The sequence below is a fragment of the Phyllostomus hastatus genome, unplaced genomic scaffold (assembly GCF_019186645.2).
Source record: "Phyllostomus hastatus isolate PE091 unplaced genomic scaffold, TTU_PhHast_1.1 phas_contig_1550, whole genome shotgun sequence".
Classification (NCBI taxonomy): Eukaryota; Metazoa; Chordata; class Mammalia; order Chiroptera; family Phyllostomidae; genus Phyllostomus; species Phyllostomus hastatus.
In genome coordinates, this window is record NW_025333634.1 from 24,262 (window position 1) to 41,311 (window position 17,050).

The window sequence follows — 17,050 nt, forward strand, 5'->3', positions numbered from 1 at the left end:
AGGACCAGCGCCAGGTGTTGCATCTGAGTCACTGGGCATCGCATCTTATGCCCTCCACACTCCTCCAGTCGGGCGAGTCCTGCACGTGAGTGCCGAGTGTGTGTTTCTGCAGCTGTAAATCGTGAAGTGACAAGCGTAGACATGGAAGGTGAGAAGCAGTGCTATTGCCCCGACTCTGACAATGGCCCTTGCCCCTTCTCTGTCTTCAGCAAGTGGGAGGGTGAAGCAGTTTCCACCAGGGCTGTGCCCAAGACCCCATGGTCGTACATATTTTTGATGACGCTGTTCCTTACTGTGCTCTTCGATACAGCTGTGGAGGGTGTGATTTGCAAGAATGATTGCTTAATACTTCCTTGATGATGCAAACCAGTGGCTTTTGCCAGGAACTTTTTATACGCTGAAGCTGTAAGCTAGCTCCCTCCCATTGGCCTGTTTGGTTACATTTTTTAGAGGAGGTGTGTTTTTCTAGTTACAGAGTGGTAATAACTGCCAGTGTCTCTTGGGAGTGAGGTACTGGGAGTTTGGGCACTCCACCTGTTGACAATGACAGTGGACGAGCTGGTTTTCTTTGTGAATGGCAAAAAGGTAAGCAGGAGCTGACCTTTGCTTTGGCTTCCCTGCTGCCTGGGAAGGACCGTGTGTCCGGTGGAACAGGTCATTTCGTTCTCTCTCTTTCGTGTTTGCTCTCACTTGTTCTCCTCCTGTTTCTCTCTCCCTTTAAACACGGGGCTGCCTTTGGGGTGACATTAGGGAAAGAAGACCTTCTCAGGGCTAGAACATAGTCAAGACACTCATGGGGCAAAGGATTGAGGGGGGCGTGGAGCGAAGAGAGAGGTGTCTGTGAGCTCACCCCACCCTGCCCGCTCTCTGCAGCGGTAGGGACACTGACAAGCTGAGAAAGGGGGGACAGGGTTCTACATGAGACAGGAGGTCACCCACCACACTTCTGTTTCTGTGTTTAATCAAAGGTGTCCTAAGGCTTCTGTTGATCCCTTTCCCGAGGGAGGGGATGGGAACGTCTTTTCATGCTAATATCAGGATATAAGATGTACACAGCCTTTGCTTCTGATATTTCACGTATGGAAATACAGAGTCCGGCAGAAGTAAGGCTTGCTGGAGTGTGGTCGGTAGGGTAATAATATGGTGTAATCATTTATAGTTTTAATTTAAACACTTCATCTAAAATGTCATATGGTGGGCTTGAGTGTGATATTGTTATGTTACAGAGTTACACGCTACGGGTTTGTAATAAACCGGGGGGCGTTATTTGTGCCGACCCTGTATTACAGGTAACTTGCGGGAGGACATATACTGACATCTTGTGGCAGCCGTGATAAATTTCACGAGGGGCAGGCTCCCCTCCCACCCTTAGTTCTACATATACATGCTGTGGATCTCTCACTTTAATAAAAACTGACCTCTTGGGTTAACTTCATCCGTGCACAGGGACCTAGGGAGGGGGGAGGGGGAGATGGGGGAAGAGGGGAACTTCGGACGTGGGAACCAGTCGTCGTAGCCCTGGAAAAAATGAAGACCTTTGCACATTCTAATGCGGGTGCAGAGAGAGGAAGTGCGAGTACATGACATTGCCTCCGCCCCCCCACGCGCCCTCCCTCCCACTGCTGGCACGCTCGCTGGCATCTGCTCTGGCTCCCTTGCCGGGAATGAAAGGGACAGCGAGAGGGCAGCCCTAGTCGTACACTGCACATGGTCATGTGAGCGATGAATGTGCCCGGGGGGCACACCTGCCCCCAAAAGCAGTTTTATTTGTTTTGCTGTATTGGTGGTTTTGAGACAAGAAACAGAGTGACTTTCAAGGTAATTTTTAAGAACTGAAATGTGCTTTGTAGGACATCTAGTGCTTAAATTGTTAGGGTGTTTTGGAATGACTAGTAAGAAAATTCCATGAGCCATCAGTGCTCCAAAGACTGAATTCCGTTTGAGTGATCACAGTCCCTCAGGAGGCACTGCGGAGTGGGGTCCCCCATGCTCTTCGGGGTTCAAAATTGTCTCTCTGTGCCACTTTCCTTTGGAGTTGGCATCTGGCACCAAACCAAGCGGTAGGGCAAAGCTTCCACGTTGGTGGTGGTAAAACTTCTGTATCCAACATTTCAAACAATGTTGTTGCATTCAGCAATTATACTGCAGAGATTTAAGAAACAGTTGCTGAACTGGCTTTTCTAGAAGGGTTACTTACACAAAGGCATCTTCTGTGGAATTTTTTAAAAAATATTTTTTAAAATTTACTTTTAGACACAGGGGGAGTGAGGGAGAAAGAGTAGGAGAGAAACATTAATGTGTGGGTGCCTCTTGTGTGCTCCCAGCTGAGGACCTGGCTCACAACCTAGGCATGTGCCCTGGCTGGGAATTGGACCTGCGCTCCTTTGGTTCGCAGGCCAGCACTCAATCCACTGAGCCACACCAGCCCAGGGCTTCTGTGGAATTTTTGTAAGCAATTTTTACATTGGTTGAGCAGCTGGATTCAGTGACTTCCAAGGCCACATCTCACTCTTAAGATTTGATTGTTTCTTAAACCATGAGTTCCTGTGTGACAGCACAAGCTTCTCTTCTTAATGAATGGTTTGCTGTGATTCACTGGAACATTTCTTTCTTTTTTTAATACTCACCTGAGGATATGTTTATTGATTTTAGAGAGAGAGGAAGGGAAAAGGAGAGAGAAACATTGATTGGTCGCCTCTCATACATACCCCCAATCAGGGGTCAAAACCGCAACTTAGGTAGATGCCCTGAGTGGGAATCAAACCCGCAACCTTTTGGTGTATAGGGTGACTCTCCAACAACTAAGCCACTGGGCCAGAGCTTCACTGGACTATGTCAAGGGAAATCTGGCTTGGCAAAAACTGTTTTCCCATGTATTTTGTTTTACAGCTTAGGAAAGCAATTAAAAATTTTTGCATGGTATCATTACATCAAACTCTACCATCTATGACTGCCAGTTTCTGTAATGGATGTCCATGCTTGTAATTTGTAAACAATTTGTTGCCTCTTGAGAAACTGCTGGAAAGGACAGGCGAGGAGGGAAGGAGCCATGAGGTGAAAACAATGCTATAAAAGTGAGGCCCGGCAAAGGAATCCAAGACAAATTAGGGCAGCTGTGAGTGTGTTTCCACGTCTGTTCCCAAATGTTCTAGACCTTGAGTTACAGGATGTTATAAAAAGAAGTTACGAAAGAAGGGGTCAGAACTTGGTGACTCACTCTTCTTCATAAAGCAGGCTTTTTAACGTTTACGGTTTTTGCAATACTCATTTGATGATAATGAACTCCTTTAGTTTTATTTAATTATTTATTTTGTCCAGGAAGCTCTTTATTTCTCCTTCAATTTTTAAGTGACAGCCTTGTCAGATAGAGTAGCCTTGGTTGTAGGTCCTTACTTTTCATCACTTTGAATATGTTGTGTCAATTCCTTCCGGCCTGAAGTGTTTCTGTTGAGAAATGTCCTGACAGCCTTATGGGAGCTCCCCTGTAGGTAATTAGCCGTCTCAGTGACTCACTCTTAAATGTGAGCCTTCTTCTCTCCCTGTTTCAGACTGTTGTCTGGGACCTCTCTGACTGGGATCCTGGAGAGGATGTAAGATACCAACTATCAAATACTCTGAGGGCCTTCTGTGGTGGTGGTGGGCCCTGATGACCGCTGTTTTCACATTTCCTGGTCTGGAGTCAGAGCGGAAGGGAAGGAGCTGCCCAGGTGTTTGTTATTATTGTGGTGATCATCATTGGGAGGGTAGGATTCTTGCTTTTCTGAGCAATCCCTCTCTGTTTAGTGGAGATTGTACATCTGGAGAAACCTGGGAAGACTCAGCATGTAGGGTGCAGCTGAAGGTGTCCAACAGTTATCCCCACAAAAAGTCAGCATCAGTCACTGACTGATGCACTAGTTAACCCTTCCCCCTTCCCTCCCTCCCTCACATCATTTAGCAGGCTTCTCCAAGCCCTAAGCCTGTGGGGTCTGTGTAGGCTGGAGGCATTTGCCATTCAGGAATTTATGAAATAGTTGGAGAAGTGGATTACGGTTAGGCAAAGTAATATATTTCAAAATGTATTTCATGGAAAACTGTCTCCATGAGATACTTTTCTTAGATATTCCTAAACCACTCAGCCCAGTGTTGACACAAAGTTGGTGCCCAATTAATGTGGATAGAATAAATAGATGAATATCAAAAGCCCTAAGAAATACTTTGGCAAAGATATTTATTTTTTTAAACTTTGTATTTTAAATTTACAAAAAAGTTGCAAGAAGAATACAAAGAATTATTAGGTAGACTTTACCCACCTGTTAACATTTTGCCACATTTGCTTTTTATTCTCTCTTTCTCTATATATGTATGTGTTTATAGGTGCATACACAGGTATATAGATATATGTATTCTAAGTACACAAATATTTTTATATGTTTATGTATGTATAGAAATACTAGAAATAGATATAAAGCATGACATTTTATTTCTGAATCAGCTGAGGGTAAATTTCAGACATCACACCCCTTTACCCCTTAAACTGCAAATAAGGATATTATGACAGAACCACAATCTATTTTTAAAAATCAGGAAGTTTAGTGTTGATATAATACTGTTACCTAGTCTATGCAATTTATGCAGCATTATTTCAATTTTCCCAGTAACGTCCTTTATAACACACCCAGCCTCGCCCCAGGACTGTGTCTTGCAGTTAACTGTCATGTCTCTTTCGTCTGCTTTAGTCTGGAGCAGCTCCTTAGCTTTCCTGGTCTTTTGTGACATCAATGTTTCTGAAGGGGTCAAGTCAGTTAGCTTTTAGAGTGTCCCTCATTTTGGGTTTGTGTCATGCTTCCTTATCATTAGATTCAGAGTCTGCATTCGGGCAGGAATGCCAGAGAAGCGCTGTGTCCTCCTCAGGAGAACATCATGTCAGTTTTCCCCATTCGTGCGATGTGGACTTGGGTCATTTGGTGAAAGTGGTGTTCACCAGGTAGTACTCTTCTTTCCTTTATAATTAATAAATGACCTGTGAGAGGAACTTTGAGACTATGTAAATATCTTGATTGTCAAAGTTTCATCCACTGGTTTTAGTATCCTTTGATGATTCTCAGCTGGATCAATTATTGGGCAGGTTACCAGATGGCCAACCATGTATATTAGTTGGCATTCTTCTGCCAAGAAAACTTCCTCTTCCTCCCATTTGTTTGTCTGTTCATTTACTAATGATCAGTTCACATTCATGGAAGTTTTAATTTTATTTAATGGGTTCTAAACCCATTTTGGCCATTATTTGTTTTGGTGATTGAAGTTTCCCAGAACAATCTGCTTAACCCAGTGTTTCTTAAGCTTACTTCCCCATAAAGTATTTTCCCTTTGGGGTACCCACTGGCACCCTGTTGAATGAGTTCTGTGGAGTGTGCTGGGGGCAAACCCTCTAGCCACACTGCTGTGAGAGGGGCACAGCCATTCTCTGTAGGAATTCAAGGGAGCTGGGCCACTTGTGGCTGGAATGATATGGGGGCCTTTCCTTAAGACACGTTGGGGTCTTCTGACATCAAGTCAAGATGCAGATGAAACAGGAATGAAGTGGTCAAAGGCTTTGGAGTCAGAAGTTATGTATTTTCATAGGAGTACAAAGACCAGCTTGGCAGAGAAAGTAGGAGGGGGAAAGGCTGATGATGAAGATTGGGGACATATTGAAATGAGCTTTGAAAGACAGTGTAAGGAACTCAGGTGTTACCTTGAATATGCGGGAGGTCACTGAAAATACTGAGCAGGGGACTGATGTGATGTTTTGAAAGCAGAGTTGGAGGGCAAGAGGAGGACCAGCTTGGGGAGAAGATGGTCAAGTTTAGAGGCCCTTGCTGCTGTCTACAGGAAAGGTGACAAAGATCTTTATTTTGTGCATTTATGGTTTCTTCTCCAAGAAACAGACATAACTTCCTGTGTAAACTTTATAACCAGGACTTTGAAGAAGCCGGACCTGTGGGGCATAATCAAAAATGAAAATTCATTTTATCTTCTACTCCTTTAAACTTTATTCATGAGGTGAATTCTGGCAGTTTTGCTACCTCTTTGATGAATTCTGAACAATAAAAAATTCTATGGTCATTTCTAAGTTGCCTAATACAGTTTCAATTCAGGACAGAAAGGGGAGGGTAGCCAGAAGGTTTTCATTCAATTGGTGCTGGAATAAGATGGCTGGCCATCACTGGGAATGTTCAGTCACAGCTCTGTGACATGGGGACATGCTTTTCTCAGGCCAGCTGCTCTCTCTCAGCCTCCGGTTTTGGGAGGTCCACTCCACACAGATCCTGTTGGAGGTCCCGTCACCTGTAATTATTGTTTTTAGAGTGACTTAAGCACCTCCAAGCCAGTTCTTTTTCCGTCGCTGTCTCTCTCTGCCTCTCTTTGTCTCCATCTCTCTCCCTCATGCATGGCCTACCCTAAGTCCATGGCCAACACTTCACGTCTTTTGCTCTCCTGAACTCTGGGTGTGTACCCCAATACCAACATCGACATGACGCTTTCTTCTTCAGCTTGTCTGGTGAACCCACCTCTAGCTGTGTATATATGTCGGTGCACCACGTCCCCTGTTAGCTTCTCCTGTGGCGCTATGGAAACACCCTCATGAAGCTTGAGGTGCGAGGCAGATACTCCTCTCCTGGCATTAGGACGATGTAGGACTCATACTATAGTGCTCTCTAAAGAAGTTCTTGTTTCTCTCCCCTAAAAGTCTCTCCCCTTTACCATCCCAATCATCCAAACCCTTTTACCCTTGATAATGGGTGAGGAGTAGTGAAATGATTTTACACAGATTTCCTGACAATTTGCATTGGAAACTGGCATTTTGCGTTGTAAACAACCTTCTCCATCTTATTGAAAATTCCACTCGTGGCCCTTCTCGGTTTGTGATTTCTCCTCCATTCCTGACACGGGTTAAATGTTGACTGTGGTAGCCCAATGCATACAGTATTGCACTATGAGCACAGGTCCACAGACTGGCCCTCTGCTGTCTGAGCATGTACGCCCCCAGAGGCCAAGCCAGAGATATGCATGCCGCCGCTCTCGGCTGTCCCTGGCATTCACGGGTGTGATCCAGCAGCTGGAAATGAGACGATGTGTCTAATGTAAAGGGGGCTTCGCTTTGGTCAGACGAGCACAGCGGGTGCAACTCCCAGGCACCCGGTGGCGGGTCCTGAGCTGAGCGCTAATGTAGAATCTGAGAATTGGAAGCTATCAGCACACACCTAATGTGGCTTGTGGTTAATATGTCATTCTTATGGAACTGTCAAGAAAAACTGTTTAGTTTTCATAAGCTATTTAACCCATCCCTACGAACTTGACAACTTCTTCAGCAGGACCATGGCTGAGTACATCTATGATGTATTTTTCTGTTGTTTTTTTTTATAGGTGGTGGAGAAAAATGCAGATCCAGAAACAACCCTTTTGGCTTACCTGAGAAGAAAGTGTATCCTGACTTTGGGTGGGGGCGAGGGAGTGGGGGCAGTGGGCTGGGGCTCTGACACTTGCATTCTGGTCGCAGTGTCAGACTACAGTGGGCAGCTATGTGACCCTGGGAAGTCATTTGAGTGCTGGGGCTGAAATTCTCAGCCATTGAATACGGAGATTGTTTTTGATGTTCCTTAATCTCCCTTCTGGCCTTGGCTCTAGTAAAGCCAAGGGCTGATCCTGGGCCTGCAGAACAAACCGCTTCTATAGGCGCTCATGAACCCTGGTGAGCTTTGTGGTCATTCCCGCTTGGGAGGAGCTGGGCTTTCCTCAGCCTGTCTTTTGCCTGATACATCAGCGGGCTTACTGGGGAAAGTGTCTAGTCCTGAGAAGGTAGAAAGGGAGTGAGAGGAAGTGGTGTTTGTTGGGAAAGGGGTACTTGAGGTGGGGGAATTGTGTAGAGGTGCCATCCCTGTGGAAATGGCAACGCTGAGAGGCTTGGACAAGGCCACACCTTAGGGGGACTTTGGATTCTGCTCTTCACTCAGTGCGGGAGGGTGCCTGCAAGAGGCCCCATATCGTTTTTAAACTTTATTTTTATTGTGTTTTTCGATTACAGTGTACACTCAACATTATTTTGTATTGGTTTCAGGTGTGCAGCATGTTGATTAGACAATCAAACACTTACAAAGTGTTCCCCCTGATATTTCTAGTACACACCTGGCACCATACATACTTATTTTAGTATTATTGATTACATTTCTTATGCTGTACTTTGTATCCCCATGGCTATTTTGTAATGCACCCCTGTTTTATTAAGAGTAGGAAAATATTCTGAGACCCTAGAACAAAAAATAATAGTGAAAATATAATAGGAGCTAACATTGATGAGCACTTACTATGTACAGGTGGAGTTGTTCATGGTGATTTTCTGTAGGTTATCTCACTGACGTCCACAGCCAGCCCTTTTGCAGAAGGGGGAGGTGAGGCCTGCACCTGTTAAGGGACCTGCTTCTCGCTCAGGCACTTTGGGCAGACATCTGCAGAGCCTAGACTAAAGCCTACAGCCACACTCTTAATGTTCTACCTGTACTGGAAACTCCCCAGAGGTCTGTTGTTAGGACATGGCTCATCCTGACCTTTGTCAACAAACCCCACTTGCTCCCAGTGGCAGGGATACAGTGGCTGATTCCAGTGGCGTATTTGGGAACCACACAGGATTGTTTACAAGTGAGCCTGGAATCCAGGGCCTCGTCTCTGGTTCCCTCACTTCCCGTCACACTGGGTTGCTGGCTCTTGCGGGCTTTGCCTGGATTTTTCGAGCTACAGGGAGCGGGATCTGGAGGTTCACAGCACGTGAACCTAGTGGGTTTTTTAGAGAGTTGACATCAAGTTTAATTTTCGACTAAAGTATTGAAAGTCTGAAAGCCTCAGGAAGGCCTGGTTGTAGACATTGGCTGGTTTAAAGATCAACTCGCAAACGAAATCCAAAACTGAAAGTCGGCACATAAGTACAAAGTCCCTGTGGCTTATTGGGAGCCCATGTTGGGAGCTCATTTGTGAGGGTTCTAGGCAAGAGAGAACTTCCTGGCTTCCAGAAAGACCCCGAGGCTGGAAGAAAATCTAGCTGGACTCTTGCTACCATCGCTATTCACATGCCCCCAGAGTTGCCTGAACTGCTCTGACTGCCCATGTCCTTATTAGTGGAAAGAATAACTGAGGACACAGAAAGTCCTCCCCAAATGTGTTTTAAAGGAGGCAGCCACATGGTGAAGGGGGGAACCCCCCACCTCTGGAACACACAAGTGGCTGTGTGAGCTTGCAGGGCTCACGTGACCTCTTGGGTCGTAGTTTGATTTTGTTTCAGTCTACTGGGCAATAGCAGTCCCTGTCCTGCCTGCTAACCAGTTAGTGTGAAGAGTTCTTGAGTATAAGCGATTTCCAGGTATAAGATGCTGTATTATTGTTAGTAACTAATCTCATCTTGAGAGAAGTGCCCAGGAGGTGATGAGCTCAGCTCCTTCCATCCCCACCGGGTAGCTGGATGGTTAGAGGCCTGTGGCTCTGAGGGAAAAGGAGCAATGGAGCCCATGTGTCTCAGAGAAAGTGGCCACCATGACTGCAGTTTTCTAGAATAGCCTCTTCCTTAGGCACTTTTACAAATGCCAAGTGTCCGATCATTTATTTCTGCAAGTATGTTTATGATATGGCTCCATTAATGGTCCCTGACCTCAAAACTGTCTTCATTTTAATTTCCCTTCACATAGTCCCATGGACTGGATATTCAAAAAGCCCTGGTCTATCCCTAAGGTGGATTCCTGGACTTCGCCAGCCCCAAAGGTTCAGGATAAAGAGCTGGGACTCAGCAAACCCCAGAACAGATCAACATCTCAGTCTCTGGGCAGATGTGATGGCTGCCCCACCTGCTCAGATTTTGAGGTTGCTAATTCACCTGTCTGGGGGATATCACAGGGCTGGGGGCCTACAAAGCTGTGCCTACAAGACCCTGACTCCAAGAAAATGATCAGGATTCAAGGCTCGGTCAAGTTTAAGTCCCGGAACTCAAGTCCCAGGGGATGTAACTTGGTGTTTTCATGTGGGACTCTGATGTCTTTTCCCTCAGGGAAGGTAGGGAGGGACCCTATTCCCACCTCCCTGGGCTCAGCGGAGGAGGCTGGGTGTGTGTGCAGTCTCCCTGGTGGAGGGGCCTGAGCCTGTGCATGACAGTGACGGTTCTACACTCCCAGGTCTGCTCAGGTATTTCCCAGCAGTCCAGCAAAGACTCTTGTTCTCTTCAAGTTCATGTTCCTTAATCCTCGACCATCCAGTGGGGCTGAGCGGGACCAAGCTGGGCTGTGGAGAAGGGGAGCTGTGGAGCTTGCACCGTGATGCTCTCCAAGTTTGATCGTCTCCAGAACAAGATCGTGTATCCTTTGCCTGTTGGCCGATGGCCCATCTGAGGCCGACGAAGCAGGGGTCAGCTTGTGAGTGAGTGGGTGTGCGTGTGCACGCGCAGCCTTTCTGAAAACCCAGGCTGGCTTTCACGTCCCCATATGCAATCAATCCCTCAACAGGTGTCCGTTGCCCTGCAGGATAAAGTCCCATCTCTTTGCTTTGCACATGAAGCCCTTCACAACATACCCCACTTTCCTCTCCAGTTCTCTTTCTCTACATGGGTCCAGCACTCCAGTCATCAGTGGGTCCTAGTCCCCCAGGCAGAGACAACTGTGAACAATCACACTCCACACCCACTAATTTCTTGGTCTTTGCATAAGCTGTTCTTCAAGTCTTTTCCAATATCTTTCCTTCCGGGACTTCTCTACATGGCTAACGTGACTAGCTCGTTAGGACTAGGAAAAATATCACCTCCTCTAGGAAGCCTTTCTTGATTTCCCAAGATTGCTAGGTGCCCTTTTTCTGAGCTAGTCCCATAGTGCCCTGTGTACAGCCCTCCTGAGCACTTACCATTAGATATTGAGTTTATACCTGCATGCTGGCTTCTATTTTCTGGGTTGACTGCAGGCTGTTAAAGAGCAGAGATTTCATTTTATTCACCTTTATTTCTCAGCCCTCAATGGAGTGCCTGGCGTGTGGCTGGCACTCAATAACTGGGGTTGATTGTATGAGTGAATGAATGATGAGCAAAGGAACGGATGTGAGCAAGCTCTGAGGGGTTGGTGTCTCATGTTCTCTGAGAAACGGGAGAAGTAGGGGTGGGTGGAAACAGAAGCAAAAGCGGCTGGAGGTGCTGAAATTGAAGAGGCTAAGGAAGGGCTCTACAGGAAGAGGAATACACCTTGGGCCTGGAACCTGCTGGAAACTTCCCCTTAGCTCTTCCTCCAGGGTTGAGCTGAGTGAGAGCTGTCTGAAAGTGACCCTGGCCCCCTTGCTCCAGCTGGGGGTCCTGGGGTACACTGATGCTTGACCCCACAAGGAGCTGGAGGGACTCAGGGCCCACCAGAAGGAGAGCTACCTCTGTCCCTTTCTCAGAGTCTTGGAGGAGAGGCAAGGACACCTCTAGAAGAGAAAAGAACTTAATGTAGAGTGAAGAGAAATGACACACAGCATCACAAAGTTCAGGCTTGCTACTCCAGTCCCCCTCTGATGACCTGAGTAGACAACGGAATGGCCTTAACATGTGGTCGCAGCCATTTTTCTGTCAATGCCTGCCTGGCCCCCCCCCCATCTGCTCCTTGCACCATGTTGCCGTGACGACAGTGGAAGGGATAGGAAGCACCAAGTCCAGGCTGCATCCTGTGCAGGTAACCAGAGCAAAGGGAGTTCGTGACAAGGGTGCGGACTTGCTTTGGGTTGTGGGGCTGAGTGTCACCCTTGGGCAAAGGAAATGTGGTGGCCTGGCCACCTCCCCATCTCCTTAGAGGTGAGGAGGCGGGAGGTGGGCGCTATGAGACAGAAAGAGGAGGAGGTGCCCAGGCTGCAGCTCCCTCCTGTGGTGGGGGTGAATGTGACTCCAGGGGAACCAAGGGGGCCAATTGGACCGGGTGGCTAGACAGTCCAGCTGCACCAGAACTGGAGAGAGGAGGGGTGGGGGAACTTCCTCACACTGAGCTCAAGTATGCGTAGGAAACCCCTGCCTTCCCAGATCCAAGATTCCAAATGCTCCACACCACTTACTCCACTTAATGCTCCCTGCTCCTTGAGTGGCAATTCCATTGCACCTCTCACCTGCTCCCGGCAGATAATACAAATGTGGGCTGCTAGGCCTCTGTCCTCACTGAATGGAGGTAAGCAAGGCCCGAATAGCAGAATGGAGACGTGCGAGGGTCTGACTGAGGCTTTCTCCGTGATGGTATCAGGCCACCCGGAAACAGGTTGGCCTGGTAACGTTTTGGGGAAGAGTGGGCAGTAATCTGGGGGCCTTTGTGGGGAAAATCAGGATGGTCTCAGGCAGAGGGGCAGGGAGCACACAGGAGAGCAGAGCACCGTGGGAAGGAAAGACTGTTGTTCCCAGTGCGTTTTGTTAGGGGACGCTGAGGCGAGGGGAGGTGTCTTTGGGAGATTATGTGCGCAGAGGGTGTGGAGCTAGGCCCAGGTCTTAATCCTGCCTTGGCCATTTGGGGAGACCTGTTGTTCAGGGCATGCCTTCCGTGGTCACTGACGTACACCTGGGAGCCAGGGCCTCTGGTTGAAAAAGCTGACTATACCCCTTGCAGGGAGCCTCTGGGACCAGTCATGTGAGGGCGGAGCAGGGTGGGGTGCCGTTACTTCACTCTACAGCTTTATTTCTTAGGGAGGAAAGGGAAATTACTCAACCTCTCCAACCTGCAGGAGATATGGGAAGGCTCACTGGGGCTTGCACTAATTCTCTGAGACAAAGAGATGGAAGAATGAGCAGTTTGAACACTGGAATTGCAGCCATATAATTAGGCTGCAACCCCCGCCTTTCCAATAGCACAGGTCCTTTTTCTTGATGCTCTTATTTCAGATCCCAAATACCATATTTTGCCTATATAACGCGCACCAACATTTTGGGCCCATACTTTCAGGAAAAATTCTTTTAATTTAATTTTTTAATTCAATTTTTAATTTATTTATATTTAGAAACAAAACCAATGATCATATTCCAGGGTATTATTTTACATATGGGTATCATTATTGCTTTCTACAGTTATACTTTTAACACATAAGCATAAATAAAAGAATCAAAAACATTTATATAAATATGGAATTAGTACTACCCATGTATAATGTGCATCCTTATTTTCCCCTCAAAAATTTGGGCAAAAGTGCACATTCTATACGGCAAAATATGGTAAGCTGTAGAGCCACATTCCACTTCTCCCTGTGCGCTTAGTTTTTTCCCTTGGTTTCTGTGACATGACATCCCCTCATTCCCCTCCCTCTCCATGTTCGCACCATGCACTGGCTCCTTGGCTCCTGGGCTCCTCGTCAGCTCAGTCCCTATGGCTGCAGCGCCCCAGGGAGCCGGCCTGGGCCCCTTCCCTTCTCCATCTGCACACCCTCCCTAGGTGAATTTAGTACCATCTACATGCGATTAGTACTTGACATTTATATCTTCCACTTTGACCTCCCTCAGAGGTTAGATTCACACTCCCACCTGCCTACTTGGTATCACTGTATGGGCGTCTTAGTCTCAAACTTAACAAAACCCTATTCTTTTCCTTCTTTCTTGCCCAGTCTTCCTCCCTGTGAGTCAGTGGCAAAAGCATCCATCCGATTGCTCAACACAAACATCTAGGCCTCATCTTTCATTCTCTTATATACCACCCCCATCTTTCCAGAAGCAGTGTCTACCTCCAAATCCTAAAATAAAACCTTCATTTTCTCTCAGTTTCCCTATTACTGCTTGGTCTGAGCCACTATCCCCTCTTGTCTGGACCACTACAGTGTCCTGGTCTCCTGTTTCTATCCTTGCCCCCTACCACCCATTCCCCACCCAACAGCCCGAGTGATTCTTTAAAACCACTAGTTAGACCTTACTACACAGTGGCTTCCCGTTCCCGCCCAGAGTACAAGTCTGGATCCCTCCCCAGGCCTGCGAGGAGCCGCGTGATCTCCCCCAGGATTTCCCTCGCCCCAGCGGGTACCACCCACACTGACCTTTTAGTGACGAGCACGCCGGGCTTTGCACTTGCTGTTCCCTCTGTCTGGAAGACACCCTTCCCTGATCCAAACTGTGGCATTAGATTCAACTTAAAGGTCCCCTTTTCGGAGCCACCATTTCTGACTCCTTCAAGGAACCATGAGTCACTCTGGGTCCTGTCATCCTCCACAAATTCTCTACATAGCGCTGATCTTTACCTGGACTTTTCTTTGTGTTTGTATATTTATTTTTTTGGTCAATATGTTTCCCTACTCGGACATGAGCTTCATGAGGCCAGAGACCTCATCTCTCTTCTTCACTGCCTGTCACACAGTAGGGTCTCCGCAAAAGTTGACAAAATGAATGAATAGAAAGACACGCTAGGCCCTGGGAATATGAGGCTCTAGCAATTTTACTTTATGTAAGTACCAGGAGAGGATCCCAAGAGACAAAATCGTAACGATAATGTGGACCTGGAGAATCTCCTTATAGTGGAAATCTTGCAGGTTTGAATGAAAATTCTGTGATGTTCAATGCATATAGCAATTGAAAGTTCTATATGAAACTATAGTTCATATAGAACTATAGCAAGTTCTATATGAAACATTTTTCAAATCTTATGCCCCCACTGGGTGTCAGGGGTTCCCTTCACTTAAGGAGACAGTGGCACTCTAGTTTGGAATAAGATGTATTCAGCTGGTTCTCAATAAAGGCTGAGTTGAGTTGGGTTGTGGGGTAGTGCAGTTAACAGAATGTGATGTGGTTCTTTCATTCACCACGTGTGTCTTTGCATAAATTTCTTAAATCTCTGGACCTGCTTCCTCCTTTGTTCAGAGAAGGGAATGAAGGCTGAGAAGTTGCTTCTGAGAGTCACTATTGTTCAAAGGGACTTTCCTACGAATAACTAACATTGGCAGGATTCCCAGTATATGCCAGGTATATAATGTTTAGAGTTTTATGTAAATATCTCTTTGAATCCTCGCCACTGCTCTAGAGGTGAGCACTAGCATGAGGGACCTATGGCTCAGAGAGGCCTGGTAATGTGCCCAAGGTGACAGTTGTTGAGTGGTGGCACTAGGGTTTCACTCTGTGCCGTGACTCCTACCCCGCACTGACCCATTGGTGTGGCCTGGCTTCAGCTGAGCCATGTGTGGAGTCTGAGAGGGGTTCTCCCAACACAGGGTGCCCCTGCTGTCTGTCCCTTTTAGGAGAGAATTTCCAAAAGCCATGGCTCCCAGTGCGGGTTCTGCACCCCCGGAATGGTCATGAGCATGTACACGCTGCTCCGGAATGAGCCCGAGCCCACCATCGAGGAGATCGAGGATGCTTTCCAAGGTACGGGCCTCTAGGCACAGCCCAGGAGGTGGTATGGCAGATGGGGGGCTCTGTGGGGGTCAGCATGGGGGCCCAAGTGGAAGCTGGGAATGGGCTAGGAGTCCACGGCACTGTCCTTTGGAGACAAAGCTCAGGGCACCCCAGTGTAGTGGCTAAGATCTGCTGGAGGGTTGGCTCTCTCTTAGTTTGACAAACACTCAGGCTGGAGACATCTCACTTTAGAATTCATCTTTCTGAGGGTGTCTTCCTGCCCTTTCTCTGTACTAGGATGGGGTAGCAGTGGGCGGCTGGCTCAGGACATCGTTTGGAAATCCACAGAGGCTAGTGATACTGCTCCCTTCTGTCCCAGCTTTCACCAGAGCAGGATTCTGCCGGGCAAAGGCCACGTCTGAGGAAGGCAGCTGTGATTCTGAGCTGTGGGCAGGGATGGCTTCTCACCGTCCCTCTGTGTGTGGGCCTGGGACTCTGGACCAGGTGTCTGTTTCTCGACATTGAATAGTGAAGGCTTCTCATCCATTCACCATTTCAGCCCATCATTTGTTCAGTCGTATTGTATTGAGTCCCAGCATATGTCAGGCACTCTACAGAAAACAAGGGACATGGGGATGAAAGATCCAGTCCTCACTCCAAGGAGTTGATACTTTAAAGGGGAAGAGAGTTTATAATGCAGTTTGATAACTTCACTCATAAAGCTGTGACTAGGTACCAGGGAAGTACTTAAAAGGGCACCTGAGTTAGTCTGGGCATTCTGGGAAGGCTTCCTGGAAGAAGTGATAGATGTTTTAAAGTCGGAAGTACAGGGAGGAAGAGGACAAGGAGGGGCATTCCAGGAAGAGAAAACAGAATGTGCAGCAGGCACCTGACTGATGCTGGAGCTAAGCCAGAAACTGCTCACTTGCCCTGTGGCCTGCGCTGACCCTGCGACTTCTTCCTCCTCCCCCAGGAAACCTGTGCCGCTGCACAGGCTACAGGCCCATCCTCCAGGGCTTCCGCACCTTTGCCAAGGTAAGTGGTGGCCCCCAGGACATCCGTGGCCCCGCCCTTAAAGCAGCAACACTCAGGAATCACAGTTGGGAGGAATGCTAAGGGCCTCTGGGTTACGGAGAAGAGAGATCAGATGGCCAGGTGGCAGGTCCTTTCCCTATGGGGACCAGGCATGGGCAATGGATACTGCCCTTCTTATTTGGAGAGGGGTTCTCATCAGCACCATTGGGACTCACATCCCCCACCCCCACGTGAAAAAGCCCAGAGGAACTGATTCTGGAAGAGGCCTGGTGCCCAGGAGCTGACTTCCTTCGGGGTATTTCGGCTTGGCAGCCATCCTTGGAGACCAGCATGCTCAGCATGTGGCATAGTTGCTGAGTGTGGGATGTAATAACAACCCACCCAGCCCGACTCTGCACCCATGTGCTCCCGCCTTTCCTGGCTGCCTTCTGCGGCTGACACTCTGCTGGGCTTATGAAACTGCTAATCAGTTCTCCAAGTTCGTGAACCCCTGTGGTGTTTGTAGAACTCTGGTTGAGGAGCCCCAGCCAAGGTGTGCAGGCATTGCTTGTAGAAACAGACACACCGGCCTCTGCTTTCTTGGCTTAACCCCCTCAGGTTTCTCAGCTGACTCTCCAGCTGGGTCATGTTGAGCCCGTCTCCAGTCAGACCTCCTTCTGCCAGTGTGATTTGGGGTTGATGGTAGAACCACAGGCTCCTGTGGCCTTTTGCTGACCT

At 47.8% G+C, this 17,050-nt stretch overlaps 1 protein-coding gene across 1 annotated transcript in view; it reads left to right on the forward strand.

The window, feature by feature from the left end:
• The first annotated feature begins 484 nt into the window (after positions 1-484).
• Positions 485-17,050, forward strand: part of LOC123813617 (xanthine dehydrogenase/oxidase-like) — a 59,881-nt gene continuing 43,315 nt past the window's right edge. The window contains 8 exon segments of the mRNA XM_045830681.1: positions 485-585; positions 7,390-7,447; positions 10,257-10,291; positions 10,293-10,354; positions 11,577-11,604; positions 11,607-11,690; positions 15,202-15,328; positions 16,272-16,333. Of these exon segments, the coding sequence (XP_045686637.1) occupies positions 544-585; positions 7,390-7,447; positions 10,257-10,291; positions 10,293-10,354; positions 11,577-11,604; positions 11,607-11,690; positions 15,202-15,328; positions 16,272-16,333 (498 nt within the window). The 5' untranslated portion in view covers positions 485-543.